Here is an 18,815-nt window from a genome sequence, read left to right as displayed (position 1 = left end):
TAAATAAATAAATAAATAAATAAATAAAATCCTATCACTCTGGCTTTACAAAGCCAAGTGGTGTCTGTATGGTGATATTGCTCAGGTGACTCTATGGCCGCTGCTGCTGACCGTATGAATCCATCTGCTGCCTCTCCCAGGTTGGCTTCTTTAGGAAGAGCGAAGAATTTCTTTGTTTCTTCTAATAAGCACCCCCCTTTTTTCTCTCAGGCCGCTGTGCTCGCTGTGGGGAAAATGTAGTTGGAGAAGGCACGGGCTGCACCGCCATGGATCAGGTCTTCCACGTGGACTGTTTTACCTGCATCATCTGCAGCAACAAGCTCCGAGGGCAGCCTTTCTATGCTGTGGAGAAGAAAGCCTACTGCGAGCCCTGCTACATTGTAAGTTCTTCCGCGTTTCTCCTCAAGTACTTTGTCTCCCTTGGGCAAGTGCCAGGCACTCCAGAATGAGTGTAGTCAGCTGACCTTTCTTCCTAACCAGGCTTCAAAAGGTGTGTCTGTGTGTAAGTTGGCATATCATAATTTCAGCCTCCATTTCCAGTTCATAGGAAGTTGAAAAGTGCATTGGGGTAGGGCTCCTTTCTGTAAGTGAACCTGCTGGGAAGATCACCAACCTATGGCTTTCAAGCACGTACAGTATCTACAAGCTGACATGTTCCTCTCTCGGAATCCAAAGGCTTCCAAGGAGCAGAGTCACACCTCTTGTTCAGTTTCACCCTGCATTTGAAATCCAAGTATTTTTAAGCAAAATGTTGCAGATCTCTGGACTTGTCAGTACTCTTCCAAACGCCTGGAAGACCTGACTTCTGTCTTATCACTTTCTCTGGGACTTTTGGTCAGTCTTGTCTAGAACATTTCATAAGTAACCTCCTTACCTAGCAAGATTTCCATGAGGCAAAAAGCCCTTTATTACAGAGCACCTTAAGGAGAAATTAATAGGAGTGCTGCTTGAGCTAAAATTACCAGTCATATTATCCTAGCTTATTTGTAGGGCTGTTTAATCCATTGAGCTATGCTTTGATAGAGGAAGTTGAAGAATAACTGCAAATATTTAAAATTTAAAATATATTTCTTTGTGATCGGGCTGGGGATTTAGCTCAGCGGCAAAAGCGCCTGCCTGGCAAGCGCAAGGTCGTGAGTTCGGTCCCCGGTACCGGAGAAAAACAAAAAAAAAAAAAAAAAAAAAAAAAGAAGAGCATTTCTTTGTGATCTTTCTGTGTGATTTTGGTCTGCCTAGCAAGTTAATGGGGGAAAGGAGCACATTTTTTTTTGCAAATCTACAAAGGAGCCATGGTTTGGCCCCTGGTAACAAGATATCCCAACCTTAAATAAGCTTTGAATGTGATGTACTGGGAGTCAGAACTCCGTAGATTTCTAAAGTTCAAATGAGCTTGGTTGGTATCATCTTATAACCTGACATCTCTAGCTCATTGTAATGCTGGGGCTTGTAGATTAAACATTGTTTTGCATCTTTTAACTTCAATTTTACTTCACTTGTCTTTCAAAAGCAACTCAGACATGTGATAGCATCATTATAAAGCCATATACTATTAAAGTTGGAAAAAATATATGTATCTTAAAGTCATTTGCTTAACATCCACCTATAAAGTAAGAATACGAAAAAATGGAGAGGAGGACAGAGACTTATGTTCTGATATTAGTGTCAGAGCCAGAGTTTCATTTAGTATTTAGACTTCTAGACTTACATACCTATTACACAAGCACTACAATGGTATAAGAAATGTACCACTACGTGGTGTGTATAAAACAGATAGCCAAACACCATAGTGTGCTTTTGCTCTGGAAGGAACAATTATATATAGTAGAAAAATATAGAAAACAAGAGCTTATGACTAGCACATATTCCAAATACTAATTCCAAATATCAAAGTATTCCAAATACTTTGATATCTTTAGTGAAAAAGGGAAGGCATGACATGGTTCCCCTCCGATATGTTAAGTGGAATACATGAACTGTCATTCACAGTGACCTAGGACCACCGCTCTGAAATGACTCATTGCTGTGAGCTCTCTCAAAGAAATGTCACAGCACCCTGAAGAAGCACCTAGAACTATACTCATACTTAGTATTAGACTGCTGTGTGTGCATGCACCCGTGTGTGTGTGGGTGTGTGTTTGTGTGTGTAGCTCTCGTCTGTGTTTCATCCCTTTTTAAACTATCTGTTGACTTTTGCTACTTCAGAGATGCTTTTGTGCTAGCCTTATTCAGCTACTCTTGTTATCTCTTATTAGCCAAAACTTTTATATATAATCTCAGGACACCAGATAACCTGTGAGAAAAATATGAGCTTCACTTTGGGTCTATCACTTAATACTTTGTCTCCTTGGGAAAGATACTGGATCTCCCTAAGCTTTAGTTTGGTCATTTGTATAATGGAAATGACTTGTAGGATTTTTTGTTTTGTTTTTTTCCGGTCCCGGGAATCGAACTCATGACCTTGCATTTGCCAGGCAGGCGCTGTGCCGCTGAGCTAAATCCCCAGCCCCCAATTTGTAGGATTTTTCCTGACAAGTCCTGAAGTGGAAACAAAGTGACCTTGTAAGCACATTTGGCCCGCTCAAGAAACAGTAATGGAAAGAAATGTTACTGTGAGATGCATTTTAAGAAGATTTTTGGACCTTTTCGCTATCTCTCAATGTGACAGTCTTATATGTGCAGTAAGCCTTTGGGCTTTAGAAAGATGTTTTACCCCTCAAATATATCCATTTTGTAAAAATGGATTTCTACAGTAGATGGGCTGATTTTGATCTCCATTGCAAAGGAAGATATCTGATAGTTCAGGGTGCTTCCACCTCTGCTTTCATGGTATGTTGCTGTATTTGTTTATAGGAAGGAAAACTATCAGATTTTTAACCACGTGCCTGATGAATTCAAATTCTCAAATTCCTACTCTCTTTTTTACTTCTGTGCTTTATAAGAACCATTTCATGGAGACTTTTCTCTAATGAGATCTGTCCATGGTAACTCAAAATGTGTATTAGCTCTTTTCAGAATTCACCTAAGCTTTGTTCAAGGACCCTCGGCCATCTTCGATTGCAAGTCCCACATACAGCCTTCATGCGCTCAGATGGATACATTAGCACTGTAACTTCTTTTAAACTTTCATTAAGTCCAAAAAACTGCACACTAGAAGTGCAAAGAAGGCAAGGAAGTGGCAAGGAAGTGGGAAGACAAAACAAATTTCTCTTGAAGGAAGATTTTGCATAAGGGTAAACTCAGAGTTGTTATTTGTTTCTACAAATGAAAAGGCTTAGAACAGGAAGCACTTTCTGTTCCGATTTTCCCCTCTGCTTCTTGTTTTGGTGTGAGAAACTGACGTCTAAAAGGTGTTCTGTGCAAAGCAGAGAAAACCCAGCCAGTGGACGTCAGTCGGGATTCCTGTAACTTTTTTCATTATTGGAATAAGAAGGTTGAAGTTGGGGGCTTCGTGAATTATTTCTGTGTGAGGATCATCAGAGTTTGACCAACCAATCGGACTCTGACTTCAGTACTCAAATCAATCTAATATAAATTACATTTATTTCTGTCTAAATTGTTTATTGAGAAATCTAAGATCATATTTAAATTGACTATTTACATAACTTATAGGCAACATGTGCCAATAATATCTCCAGATTTTATTCCATGATTATTAATATATAATTAATATACTAATAAAGGCATAAGGATTTGTAATATATTTCTTGAATTCATAAATCCTTGTGCACAAACAAGTGTGATTAAACAAATTTGATTCAGTATGGTATAATTGTCTTTATACATATTTTGTTTTCTATTTACTAACCTAATATATGTATATAACTTTCCATTGATAATAACTTTCGTTTTTAGCTTTTCATCTATTTAGGTTTATATTATGTTTTCACACTACATTTTCAAACCATTTGTCCCTCAATAAGTATTAGATATTTTCTAGTATTTAGCATTATAACAAATATATTTACAGAAAAACAATTTTTTTTAAAATTACCTCCTTAGAATAAATACTTTAATTTATATTACTAAATCAAGTGTAATATAATTCAAAGGACTTCTGCTTTATCTTATTAGATTTCTTTAGAAAGGCTTTTCCAGTTGCCAAGACCACCAACATTAATTATATCACATATTAAACTGTACCCTATTACTCATTGAAGAAGATTACTTACATTTATTTCTAACCATTTATTTTTAATTTAGTGCCTATTATGTCATAGTTATTTTAATTTGTGTTGGTATAATTATTAACAAATCCAATGAGATGCTTTTCTACTTTGATGATGTATCTTTTAAAAGCTTAATTTTGATTCTTCTTATACTTTAAAATAAACGAAAAGACTAAAAACCAAGAGCACTGAAACTTTCATTGGGAGGTAAATGACAGACAAGAATCGATTTTTCCATTTCCTAGCTCTCCTGGTATGGCTTTGCGAACGATTTAACCTCTTTGTACCAGTGTTCTCCTGTATTGAAGGAAGATATTAATTTCTTCCCTATCTTCAAAGAAAGGAAATGAACTAGTGTGATATTTTGTACAGCGTGAAACCATTTACTCTAATAAGGGCTTCATCTGCAGTTGGCTTTTTCCTTAGCATTATGTGATACGACGGAGAAGCCATTTGAGTTTGGGGTCTGAGCTGTATTTGCTAATACTGAACCTCCTTGCAAAGAGGAGGGTCATGTTCTGCTGAAGACAATTTTGATGTTGTTTTCAGGATGAAGCAACAACGCCTCCTGCGTCTGTGTCCATCTGCCCTTCATGAGACGAGCTTAGTCATCAGTGTAGACTTAGGAAAGAACTGCTGCTTTCTTCCCAGTCCTGCCAAGGAGTCTGGGCCTAGGAACACAGCACATCAGAAATTCACAGCAAAAGTCTGTTTATGAAATGGCAGCCAAGGATCTTTCCCTAAATCAGGGCTCTTTGCAGAGTGGATGGAATCCAACCCCTCAGTCTCAGACAGTAGAAGTTGGTCAGGCGTTTTTATTAGAACTGAAATCCTAGTGGTAAGAGACTTCTGGAAACAGGAGGCCAATTCCAAAAGAGACTAAACACTTTAAGGGACCTGAACTTGGCACACGAATGACCAACACAGCAGCACCCCTGTTGTTGCTAAGAGGCTACACTTAAAAATCTTAACTTTTCAGCTTCCGTTCAGAGGTAGATTTCTATTCCTCTTTGGGGAAGCTGTCTTTTATATACTCAAGTCCTCCTAATAAAATGTTTTAAAAGCAACTATACCAGTGCCTTACGCGGGTGTTGGAAAAGGAACCAAGAGCTTGGGCTACATCTAAAAAATCAATATGCACTTCCCGCCTCTTGATTTCACGTCTCTGCACTGTCATCTCCAAGGCATGCTTCGTTCTTGTATGTTTGTCTCTTTCTCTCGCACCATACATGCATGGGTGCATACACACACACACACACACACACACACTTTCTTCTTGATGTTTTATTGTCATCCCACCAGCACTTTTCTAGGAAGGAAAAAACTCATTCAAGAAAGAGAAAAATGTGTCAAAGGCTACCTTTTAGAGTTTAATCAGGTTGGGCCAGGGATATAGCTCAGCGCCACAAGCACCTGCCTGGCAAGAGCGAGGTCATGAGTTCGATTCCCTTATCAAAAAAAAAAAAAAAAGAACGCCATCCAATTATAGAGCTGGGGATGTAGCTCAGTGGCATAAGCACCTGCCTGGCAAGCACAGGTTCCTGAGTTCGATCCCCAGTACGACAAAAAAAAAAAAAAAAATAGAGTTTAACCAGGTTACTGTGAAGAAGTTATCTCTTCCACTCTTACAGCCTTGCATTTACCGTACTCCTGAGTGTCTTCTTCTGCATGGTATCATAAATATTCAGACCTGGCTGTACACAAGGTGGAGATTCTGAATCCTATTATTCAAATATTGCTCTGATGTTTTCAAAGTAGAAGACTAAATAAAGATGAGGGATGGGACTTCTAAATTGCTCCAAGTTGCTGGGTCCATGCGCTCACCCTACAATTAATGCTCAGCTTTCTAAGGACACAGACATCTTGTCAACCATGAGAGATAGCAAAGATAATGGGACCCGTGTGGTTGAATTTCAAGTAATGATGGTATCATTAATGACAACATGAGTACAAGTATGTTAACATGAAGAGCTAGAAAATAAGAGAATTCAACATAGAGGAAGAATAAATTCATTAAAATAAAAATTATTGATAACAAAAAAATACTAGAAATTTTAGGTTAAGGACATGATTCTTTGTAAAAAGCAATAAAAAAGTGTTAAAAATAAATCCTAAAACAAAAACATACAGAATATTACAAGTGAAAAACCAGCTCCTAGCATGGGTATAGAACACTTTTAAAAATTATTACACTTAAATTTTATAAAAAGGAGTCACTTTCTCTGCAAATCTGAAATAGACAGGGAAAAAAAACTTGAATAACCTCATAAACATGGATGAAAGTCAGAGCTGCTACCTGAAAAGACCCAGAAACTTTCACTAACAGGACTTTCTCTGTCATCAAAGAACAAATGATTTCTGCACTACTTCGGCTTTCATAGCCTACCAAAAAAGAAGCAGCTTCCCAGATCATTTTATGAAACTAGCGTGTTCCTCATGGCCATACTAACATAGGCTGCCCCCAAAAGAAAACTCTGTGCTAACCTAACTTTCAGAAATGCAGAAATCCCAAACTAAATACTAGTAAACTGAATACTACATAATAAAACATTTCACACAGTTCTGTTATTGCAACATTAGGATAATTAGGAGATTTTTAGATCAATTTGCTATATTGATGTAGCAAACTGGAATTAGAACTGACCGTCTGCATAGATGCTTTTCATTGCAAGGGCATTCATAAAATTGATTATACATTCCTGTTGAAAGCAAAAATAGTTGGAATAATGCAACATAAACTCTAAGTAGAAAGGAAAATGCTATAGATTTAGCAGGGTAAAATAAAGCCAAACGTTTTTCTCTCTAGATCTAGGTAAGCACAAAATCACCTCTGTAATAGTAATACTGTTCTTACCATTCTATGCCTTGTAATGGAAAGCTGGAAACAAAGAAAAAGTTAAACATGTGTACTTGAACTTATATGTGTAACAGTTCAGCACATATAAAGACAGGAATAAATGCTGAAGGTCCAGGTACCTACTGAGTAATAAAACATCAGAAATTCTGTTGAAATTCTTTGCGTTCTTTCCGTTCACATTTCTAAAACTTTCATACAGACACAGCTGCTACTCTAAATCTGTTTAATGCCTATCTCTAAACAATATGAAGTGATATTTGCATTTGGTGTTCATAATGTTTATTTATTTATTTATTTATTTATTTATTTATTTATTTATTTATTTGGTCTTTTTGAGACAGGGTCTTGCTGTGCAGTTCAGGCTGCCCTTGAGCTCACTTTATAGCCCCAGCTGGTCTCAAACTCACAATGATCCTCCTGCCTCAGCCTCCCAAGTGCTGGAATTACAGGCATGCACCGCCACACCTGGTTTTGGTGTTCACAATTTTAAATGAGTGCCATTCTATCCTTCAGATTTTCCTGAGACTTTCTCACTCAAAATTTTTTTTTTTTTTGGTTTTTCTCTGGTACCAGGAACCGAACTCACGACCTTGCGCTTGCCAAGCAGGTGCTTTTGCCGCTGAGCTAAATCCCCAGCCCCTCACTCAAAATTTTAAGACTGGAATATGTAAATATTTATAGATAATGTGATTATTCTAGAAATCTTGGGAATAAATTGAAAATACTAGAATAAGTAAAGTCTCATAAGCTAGCAAAATCAAAATTACAAGTTTTAGGATTAGAAATAATAAAAGGAAAAAATCCTTGCACAGGCTGACAATAAAATTACAAAATATATGGTGAAAACTTTCCTTGAAAGTATAAATGATCTAAGGAAAAAATGCTGTAAAATTTTTCCAAGAATGGCTAACTCATGCACAAAATGACTTTGGGATTGAATGTACCTTGGAAAGTATCTCTCGGATTTACAGGGATCCCTATTATAACCCTATTGTTCTACAATAGCAGCAAGTGTTCAGCAGGGCAATGAAGCTAAGGTACTGTCCTTTAGTTAGAGCATTTATTGAGTGCCTTTCCTCATACAGCTCCCAGCTGTTTGCTAGTCTTGGTAACAGTTGGCCACAGCCCTGCAGGCTCCAAAGCAGTGCTCACTGGTAAGGACAGTGAAACACAGACCCCTGAGTAGTTTGCCTAAACAACATAGGGCACTAACTGCATAGGCATTTCCCCTCCTAGTTCCTAATCCAAACTATATCAACTGCTGTTGTCTTAGAATTAGAAGGCTTTCTAAGGGCCAGAGGGAATCTTAGAAATTCAGTAACATCCTTTTATAGCTGAGAAAGCTAAAGCCCAAGGAAGCTGACCCATTCCCCTGAGGTTATATGGTTTATTAATGGCAAGGGCAGGAGTAGAAACCATGGTCCTTGATGACGCCTTCAAAGAACTACTTTCTTTGGGGACTAACATGAAGAATTTTAACCATATGTGACCACAGATCCAGAGGGACATTCTTAGAAAATGTTGGATTCAGGAGACTTTGGTTGGAGAGCATAGAATTAGGACAATGTTTACTTCAGCTCTAACCAGAAGGCAGGGTCTCAAATTTCCAGGTTAAATGCCTCTGAAACTTTATGCTGGAACCTTCCCACTGCCCTAGTTTGTTTATTTTTAAATCAAGCATGAACTCACCGCTCGATGTTTGCCAGAGTTTAGATGAATGTCAGCATCAGGCCACTGTAATAATGGTTTAAGATTATTTAATCCCATTACTTATACACTTCATTAGGCTGAGTGAATTGTTGGCAGTGGTTCAGTAAACTTCCTACTTTAGAGATAAAAGGATGGAAAGAACCTATTCCTTGTTTTCTTTCATATTTATCTCCTAACTTTTAGTGGGTAAAGACAGAATGATTAGGCCCCTATAGCATGGAATTTGTTAGTGGGTCTTCTGAAGTGTTTCATACCCTCAGAAAAAAAAGATATATCTACGGCCTTGTCATTCCTATTAGAATAAATAGGAGTGAGGTAAAGGGATGTGTGTGTGTGTGTGTGTGTGTGTGAGAGAGAGAGAGAGAGAGAGAGAGAGAGAGAGAGAGACAGATGGACAGATAGAAAGAGACAGAGAAGACAGACAGAGAGCAGAGAGAGAGACAGAGCACTATAAATGTCAAGCTTAAAATTAAACAATAAGCTCCAGGCTCCTAGGTAAGATGCTCAATCTTTCATTTAAAGGGTTTGGTGCAAAGCAAATTATTTCAAAGACAAACTATGTCTGTTAAAATCACACCTACCTTGTCCAGCTATTATTGTGTTACCACCCATTTGTTTGAGCTTCAGTCTCCCCCATACAGAATGAAAGCACAGTTTCTTACCTCACATGCTAACGTGGAGTCTAAGACAGCAGGCCTGAGTGGAAATCACAGTGAAGGCTATGTGTACAAAATCCACAAAGGAGAATTTTCCCTAACTTGATTTACCCAATGATGAAGCATTCACATCGCTGCTGGCTTCAGAACTACTGGAATCTGAGCCATGATGAGACGTGGAAGCTTGATTTTCTCTAAAGATGTTGGAGGTCTCATGCTTTGCAGTCACCCTGAAATCCTTATCACTAAAGTGGAGTTCTAGAAACCCCCTCCCAACTTCTACACAACAGGACAGAAACTGTGGACCTTTTACAAGGCAGGGAGTGAGAGCGGAGAATTCTCTCGCACGCTCAAGTTTGACATCCACGTGTCTATACTTTTCAGCCTTGTTCTTACAAACTATGGCCCCAAATAATTTTCCATTCTTACCTTTCATTCTTTTTATAATGCCTGCCCAAGTATTGGTATCTGACATTTCAGTGTGTAAGCTTAGGCTGTTGTGCCTTGTGTCTTTTCTCCATTTCTATCCTTTAAAAATTTGAATCAGCCATCCTTAAAACACTTTCCTGGATCTTCCTCAGTTAGATTCAGCCTTTCCTGAACCTGCAGGAGTTTGGTTTCTGTTTCTCTCATAGGATTTAACCTGACTACAACTGTTGTTATGAAGTTGCTGGAGTCCTTGACACAAGACTGATTAAATTCCTCAAAGAGTATGTGGTGGAGGGTGGAGGTCACATTTAATTCCTGTGTCTTTTCTGTAGTACTTTTCAAGGAGGTGAGCCTCTCATTGTTTTTATGGCTACAGGGCACTGGAAGGTGACCTGGTTCTACTCCAGTGTCTCCTCACAGTGTTCGGTTCACACCCCCCTTTGTCTGTCCTTTAGTGCACCCTGGACTTGAAACTATGACTATAAAAAGGGAAGAGGAAAGCTTGGCTCCCGAAACCTATGATCAGAGTTATTGCTGAAATGTAAATATAAAAGATTGAGGGGAAAGATAGGTGAGGGAAGCCAGCTGTCTAGCTTCCAGCCACGGAATTATCATAAGAGCTACTGCAATCACTCAAGGTCAGCACACAGGCTCTCCTCAAACGTAAGAGTTGCCAAGGAATTTGAGTGGAGCTTCTCTGATGTTCTGATGACTTTGAATGTGACAGGCTACCTCTCTGTCGTGGCTGGCCTGATAGAAATAAGTAAATAAACAAACAGATAAAGTCTACTTCCAGGATATCTTCTTGAGCTCACCTCCCTGCAGAATAGAGGATACTGGCTGAGGCTGACGTCATCGGAATAGCAAAGAGACACTTTTTGAATACCTCATAGTGGCAAGGGCCTAGAAGGTTTTCAAAGAATATCTTTTAACTGAGGAGTATTTAATAATGCTACAGTATGGGAAAGTAGCTGTCAAGAGGGGGAAAATCTTGTATGGGGAGTCACAGTTAGATGGATGCTCTGAGAATTTGTTTAATTTTTAAGATTCCCAGTTCTCCTGCAGCTCAGTTTTTGAACATGTGTTATATCACTGCTTATCAATTTTATAAAATACAAAATGTCTATACTTTGACATGTCCATTTCCCAAATTACCTTTTGGTGTTATCCCTTTCCCCTTGGATTATCTTCCTTTTATCTAGCTATAATAGACTTCCATTCATGCCAACTCTTGTAGAGTCTACATAGTAAGGGAAAGATGAGATATTTGTCTTTCTGAGGACAATCAGAATGTTATTTTGCTTAATGTGATGGTTGCCCATTCTATCCATTGTCCTGCAAATGACCTAATTTTATTATCTTTACTGCTGAATAATTCTCTACTTTTATCCTTTTACCTATTGGTAGGTACGTGGTCTGGTACCATATCTTGGCTATTTTGAATTCTGCTACAATAAACATAAGTGAGCTGGGATAGTATACTAACTTTAATTCCTAAGCATATGTAACAAAGCATGGTATAGCTGGGTCAAATAATATCGCCATTTTTAGTTTTTTGACGAAGCTCCATACTGATTCCTATGGTGTCTGTACTAATGTACATTCCCATCAGCAGTGTAAAAGGGTTCCTTTCCAACTGCATTCTTGTTAGCAATTACTGTTTTTTGTATTCTTGTCGATGGTCTTTCTCATTGGGGTGAGATAGAATCTCACTGTAATTTTGGTTTGCATTTCCTTAATAGCTAAAGAGTTTGAAGATTTTTTCATATACTTACAGGTGAGTCTTACTTTTTTTGAGAAGTGTCTTCAGTTCCTTTGCCCATTTATTGCTTGGGCTATGTGGCTTATCTGATATTAAATTTCTTTTAGTTCTTTATATATTCTAGGTACTAATCTGTCAGAAGTGTAGCTGGGAAAGATTTTCCTCACATTCTGTAGGATTTCTGGTCAATTATTGTTTGCCTTGCTTTGCAAAAACTTTTTAACTTTATCTAGTCCCATTCACTGATCCCTGCCATTATTTCCTGGACTATTGGAGTTGTATTCAGGAAACCTTCTCAGGTATGCTTATGGCTTCAAGTGTTTCCCCTATGTTTTCTTCTAGCAGTTTCAAAGATTCAGGTATTACACCCACATATTGGATCCACTTCAAATTGATTTTTTAAAGGATCTGAGAATTCTTGAAGCAATCTGAAAATGAGAAACGTGATGACTTTTAAAATTGTATCCATTATTTGTGAAAAGGCAATAAACATCTCCCAGGGAAGTTATTTTTAGTTTATGAACTCTTTAAGAATGCTAAAATGTATTTGAGGTTATTTACATGAATACAGTTCCAGGAGGATCATTGTGAGTTCAAGACCAGCCTGGGCTACAAAGTGAGCTCAAGGCCAGCTTGAACTGCATAGCCAGACCCTGTCTCAAAAAGACCAAAAAATAATAATAATAGTTAATTAATTAATACAGGTCATGGGACATGGTATTTGAAATGAAACTGAACTTTTTAAATGTATTCTTTACAAAAGTGAACTATTTTTATTTTTATTCTAGGGTAGGCAAAGAATTTAAATAAGTTCCATTATAAAGCCCATCAAATACGCAAAGAGTTTTCCCACAGAGTGGAAAGTACTAAGTGTAGTGGGCCCCAGAGAAAAAAAAACAGGAGAAGGGAGTACAGGATCCTTTGTGGGAAGCATTTCCTTCAAACGCTCTTGTATTCCCTGAATTCCCTTGAACTGAAAGAAGCAATTCAGCCAGAAAGTCTTCAGAATGAAAGAGGCCTGTACCCAGGTGTCACGAACCACCTTATTGTCTCCTGATTCCACACATTTCTTGTTTTTCCATCTGCTGAGACAAATATGAACTATTATTAACCCTTGGTATAAAGTAATAAAGTCAAGACTATGAAAACCGTGAGCTTTGGCAAATGAAGATCAAGGCAGAACTTTGAGCTCTCGGACTATAAATCTCAGCTTCTAACTTGCTCTCAAGTAAATCCATGCTACCAGATGGGCTCTCATCATATAGAGCTTTTTTAAAAAGCTAGCAAGACTGCTTTTTGCATCTCTCAAGTTCCAGTTTAGTTAGTTAGCTCTGTTTTGAGAATTCTATATTCCCCTCTGGCTGAATACATGCACTCCCTTCTCTGTATTTCCAGAACTTTTATCAGAACTTTGGTGTTAATATTTCCCCACTCTTCTAATCCTTTAGTATTTCTTCCTCATAATGGTAGATAATCTCACCCTTGTATAAAGAAGTTATGAGCTCCTTAGGAACAAACTCATGTTTTTCTGTTAGTTTCTTTGTGTCTATCTTCCCTATGCACCACCCCAATTATTAATTACCACCCCGAGTATTAATTACTCGGCATTCATTTCAAATACCATGTCCCAGGACCTGTATTAATTACTCGGCATTGTCCAAAATGGTATCCAAAAGAAGACCTCTTACACTAGGGAGTATTTAATATGTTTACTTTTTAATGAATGTATTGGTAGGTTTTAACTTCCATAGCAAAATACTGTGTGCCTTCAACAACAGATATTTATTTTCTCATAATTCTAGAGATTGGAAGTTCAAGATCAATGAGCCAGCACAATGGGGTCTGGTGAGCCTTCTCTTCCTGGTTTATACATAGCCAGCTTCTCATGGTGTCTTCACGTGGAGAGATGGAGGGGTGGAGCAAGCTCTCTGCTTCCTCTCCGTCCTTACGAGGGCACTAATCACCATGAAGGCCCCACTCCCATGACCTTATCTAAATTATCTCCCAAAGACCCCATTTCCAAATACTTTCACAGTGAGAGGTGAGTATTTTCACCTCTGAATTTAGAAGAGATTCCATTTAATTATTCCTTGTAGTTATTTAAGCCTTTAGACCATAGGTCTATAAATGCATATCAGCCATGGTTGATGGAATAGAAGCTAGACTATCATGTTTCTGCTTATAGAAGCTACATACTTTAGTTATTTAGAAGGTTTTTATTGAGCATCGCATTGCCTTTAAAGAATTTTGTTAAATATTCTGTGGGGTCCTATTAACATTCAAGCCCTAGTGCATTTTCCTTTAACAATGCATTTAACCTGCTAGTACTCATCTCATTTTGAAGAAAACGAGAGAGACTTTTTTTTAGAGAGGGAGAGAGCTATTGCGCATTCCTATTAGATCATTAGGAAATGGGCACAAGGGGCAGGAAGCCAGACTGGCCTGAGTCTGGCTGGGCCGTGTCTACCGGTCATTCCAGCAAAGCTGCTGGAATAACACTTTGTTCTCCCATAAAGTGTTTCTTGTCAGAGCCTCTTCTGGAATTAACTCCTCATGCATGGATCAATAAGCCTCACCCACTTGCCAGTATAATTAAGAGGTGGCAGGTTAAGCATTGCTATCAATTAAGTTCAAAGTAAAATAAAACGAAGAAGATTGTTTTTGTGAGCTCATGCCGTCAGGTTTTTCTCAAGGTTGTCTCTGAGTTCTTATAGAGGACAATTCAGGGAAGGGAGGTGATTGCCATCTCCCCTGCCCTGGGGAAATCGAGCTTTCATGCCTTTTGCACATGTTAACTGAATTGGAAGCTACCAGCCAATGGTAGGAGACACTGAAGGAGGAGCCCCTTCAGAGTGCACAGGACTGGGCTGGGCGCTGGAGGAATACAGAGCAGCAGGAGACTCAGGCTGTGCGGTCACAGAGCTCTCCCAGCAGTGAGGAGGTTCTCACCTGCAAGCTAATGCAGTACAAGGCCAAGTCACCTGACGTATCTGGCGCACAGGTTCAGGAGTGGTGAGAGGGCAGGGTGTGCTCCATCATGGAGTCAGGGAAGGAGGCACAGAATCAATAAAGATCTCTCAGAGGAGGCCGAATGTCCCCCAGGCCTTGCATGTAGAGCTAGAAAATGGATTTTGGTAAGGGTGAAAGAGTGAAAGAGAATTCCAATTTCTAAATAATTATTACCCATATTGACTGCATGGCAGCTTTCTAGATTAAAGGAAACTGCATCAGCCTCTTGATCAATAAGGATATATTGAGTATCACCCGTCTGTTACTCTGGAGAAAATGGGAGGGTAGAAGAGGTTAAAAAAAAAAAAAAATAGCTTCTGGTTTGCAGGGGTTTTGCTGCAATAACCGCTTCGGGCTCATCATCTTCCTCTGCTGGCATCTTAATGGAATTCAATATAAAGGCCAAATTCTTTTGTTCTAAAACCACATGAAATCCAGAGCTAAGGGAACAGTGACATTGGAGCTGTCATTCTTTTGTTGATAAGGTGTATACTACACTTAACAGCTATGAAAGGATCACAAGGCACTGCTGCAGTTTAAGTTCATTTTGCTGATAGGATTGACCAGAAATCAACCTCCATGCCTTTGAGGCTGTAAAGAATTTTGAAGGTTCTCTAACCTAGGCCCTTTTTACTTTACTAAATGAAGCCCAGTGAGGATACAGCTCTTCCAGGTAAAAGGTCCATGTGAGTTTCTAAATTTTAGAACAATTGGTTTATTATTTGGTATTTTGGGGAAAGAATAACTTGTCTCCCAATTACTGTTGGAGGAGAGCATTAAGTATAGGAATGAAAACTATCTTCTCTCTGGTCTCTGAAGGATTGATTGAATCTGTGAAATAAACTGGCAGTAGATTTTATAGAAGAAAAGATATAAAAATATATTAAGGGCATGGGGCACATCAATAAAGGAAAGTAGGTACCCAAAAGCCTAGTGATATCTGCAAGCTTAATACCCTCTTCTTAGGGAAGGGTGGAGAGAGATGTAGGCAACTTAGGAGAGAGTCAATGATTTGGGAGAAAGATGAATTGTCCCTTAGGGCATTAAGGAACAACCTGCTATTAAGTTTGTCTCTACAGGCTCCTCCCCTGTAAAATAGTTAATCTTCCTTAGCTGATGAGAGTTCCAGGGAAGGGCCTCATGCCAATGGTATTCTGTTTTTAGTCAAATAAGGAAACCAGGAAAAGCCCTCTTCCTATTCTTTGTGGGAGAAGGACACAGACAAGAGTGCAAGAGGGCAGAGAGACCTGGGTTCTGAGATCTGCCAGTTTTCTGTAGTTCGAAGTACTCAGCATGCCGAAGCACCATACCTAAAGGTATCATTTTCTGAGCCTCAACACCGGCAACTTGACTTAATAATCTCCCAGTTTTCCAGCTATGTTAATTATATATCCTTTAGCATTTAACACCTGTAGCAATTGCTTTGCATAATAATATCTTACTCTTAAACACATGTGCCCAAAGTACTTTTATAGTTGTTTTTCATTTGATGTTCACGACAATCCCACACAGCAGGTGTTCCTTCTTGATTTGATAGGAGAGAACTGAGGCTCAGAGAAAATATCCCAGAGAACTGGGACACTGCAACAGGTCTCTCTGACTTCTGTTTTCTAGTTTTCTGACCTTTGCATATCAGTTGCTTGCCTAGATGGTCCAGCCCGGTGAAGTCCACCTAAGGAATATTTACTAGGTATCACTGTCGAGAAACTTGATGATTAAATGAAATAGCCAGACCCATATGATCACCTCCCAAATAAATAAAGAAAAATATAAAAGGTACTAGGAAATAGGGAGATAGAACTTTTGCAAAAGGTACAAAAACAGAGAAGGAAGGGAGGAAGGCGGGAGGGCAGAAGGAGATGTAGAAAGAGCCAATGTGTTCTGTACCTCTACCAACTCCCCACAATGAATGGACTCATTACGTGCTACAAACATATACTAATAGAGATAAAAGTTGCAAAAAGAAAATGTAGAATAAATGCCAGAGTGGGCACAAAATGTCTTTGACAGTGAGGGACTAATTTTGTTGCAATTTATCTCACATGCCAGGGTCCTGTCTTCTATCTAGGTAGTTACTATTGCACCCCTGTGTTTTTTGTCACATCTCTGCATTCCTGGAGCTCCTTACACAGGCCTCAAACTGTCCCCGCGTTCTGTTAATACAGGTTGATGATGCTGATGATTTTCTCCGCCGCCATCCCTAACACGGGAAAGATTTTCTGTTGGCCCTTAGGCATGATAGGCTTTAATAGATGAATTAGCCGTTTTAAAGAAAATAAGTAACTTTATAATGAGGTAGTCTCTAAATACTAACTCACGCAACAAAATGACATTCTGTTTTAACTAGTTAATGCCCAACCATTCTTTACAGTTTAGAGGACCATAGGAAGTCTTCTCAAGTCAATGAATTGTTACTTTCAGTAGGAGCTGTTAAAACATCAACACAGTCTTTAATGGAAGACTAAAAACTTTTAATTATGGCCAAGTAGCTGATCATTATTGTTTCACTGATGTTTTAAGTGGTATCAGATATCCCAGCTGTTTTCCACCAAGGACGGATAAATTTCAGTACAATTCAGAAATGCATCTGTTTTCAAATTTAAGGGAAATTTTTTACTCTTAGTGAAGTTGTGATTAAGTTTGTGAATTCTGTACCTTTGGAATTCTGCTGAAGGAGGGCTGCATTCTGGGTTGCTTCATTTAGTTATACAGTACAGCTGGAATGTTCTGTGGCACATTTATGGATGTCCCTTTTTCTGAAATCCTACTGCCAAGCTTTGTAAACAAATATTATTTCTCAAAAATACTAGAAATAAAGTGAAAATATAGTCTTATCTCTTTAATAGTCAGAAGAGTTTTCGTTCCCTTAACCATTAAATTCTGAGGTGTACTTGGTCCAGTTCTGCTGTGAATCTGATCTCAGCGTAGTTTTAAGTGAGAGGTCTCTAGCATAAGTCACCTTTTGGATCCAATCTCTCAGTATTTCCTAAAAGTGCCAGCGTACACAGTGAATCAGAAGGGAAATGAGTAAATCTGGTTTGATTTACTAAACACCAAGACACACATCCATGTGCACTTACAAACGAAGCACACACGCATGCCAAAGCCAGAAACCCTGCAACAAAGCAAAGCTTCGTTTACTTTGAGAGAGATACAGGGGAAAGAAACTCCCAACCTGAAAGGTAAGCAGGACAAGTCCATGTTCTCTAAAGTCGAAGAATGAATTTTAGGAACAACGGAGGTTAAGAGCAGAATATATTTATTGAGGGACAGAAGGGGACCTGAGTGGGTTGCCTAGGGATCCTGTCTTTTCCAGGGGTTTTTATACAGCAAATTTAAAGCACCAGGTGAGGCAGGGCCAAGGTGGAAAACTTGGATCTCGCTAGGTGGGCATGAGGTGGGGCAAAACTATGGTCAACCAATAAGATTACAAATAATTGCTTAGGTAAAATTGATTAAATAATAGGGAGCAAATGGGGAAAGGAGTCCCGTAGCAAAGGGGCATGAATACAGAACAGGGGCCTTTCCTGTAGGGGGTTGGGTTAGTGACTCTTTGTGGCTTTTTCAAGGTGATAGAGACCTATTTAGAATATCAATCCCTGAGGTCCATCCCTAGGGAAGTATGTGGGTGCCTTCCTTTAATCTTTTGTCCTGAGGTCCGGCCCACAGCGGAAGTGCTTGTCTCTCCCACAGGTGCAAGGTATCTTGTCTTTCATACTGGCTCCTTCAAGGGCCTAGCCCTGTCTGACTGTCTATAATACTTCTGTGTAACCCAGCTGCCTACAAGAGGATACAACATTTTACACCTGCCACAAAATTGTTTTTTTAGGAAAGTTATACAGACATTTTTAAGCGGACACTACAGCACTAATTTACAAACCAAGTGACAATTTAAATGAGATAAGAGAAACTATAATTTAAAGATTTTTTTTGAGTATGGTAGCGGTGTGTGTGTGTGTGTGTGTGTGTGTGTGTGTTCTTGTGTGTGTAGGGTTGCATTGAATTTGAGAGTAATTTTATGGAAAGCGTTGCCAGGGTGGTATTTCAAATGCTCCACAATTTGAATTTAAACTACTCAATGGGATCATTAAGATTATTATGCATGTTTTCCAAAGTGCTTGAATTCAAATGACAACTTAAGAAAAAAAAAAAAAGGATGCCCTTTAAAAATTGAGGAATGTTATTGCACTTAGAGAAATTCCTGTACTTTGAAGTAATTTGCCACG

At 38.8% G+C, this 18,815-nt stretch overlaps 1 protein-coding gene across 2 annotated transcripts in view; it reads left to right on the top strand.

Annotated features, from left to right (window-relative positions):
• Lpp (LIM domain containing preferred translocation partner in lipoma) overlaps window positions 1-18,815 on the top strand; it is a 619,705-nt gene that overhangs the window by 512,995 nt on the left and 87,895 nt on the right. For both annotated transcript variants that reach the window (XM_005383241.2, XM_005383243.2), the window contains one exon: window positions 211-380. In XM_005383241.2, the coding sequence (XP_005383298.1) occupies window positions 211-380 (170 nt within the window). The remainder of the gene's footprint in view (window positions 1-210; window positions 381-18,815) is intronic.

This window comes from Chinchilla lanigera, unplaced genomic scaffold, assembly GCF_000276665.1.
Source record: "Chinchilla lanigera isolate Chin_1 unplaced genomic scaffold, ChiLan1.0 scaffold00019, whole genome shotgun sequence".
Lineage (NCBI taxonomy): Eukaryota > Metazoa > Chordata > Mammalia > Rodentia > Chinchillidae > Chinchilla > Chinchilla lanigera.
This window is presented reverse-complemented; position numbering and strand designations above follow the sequence as displayed.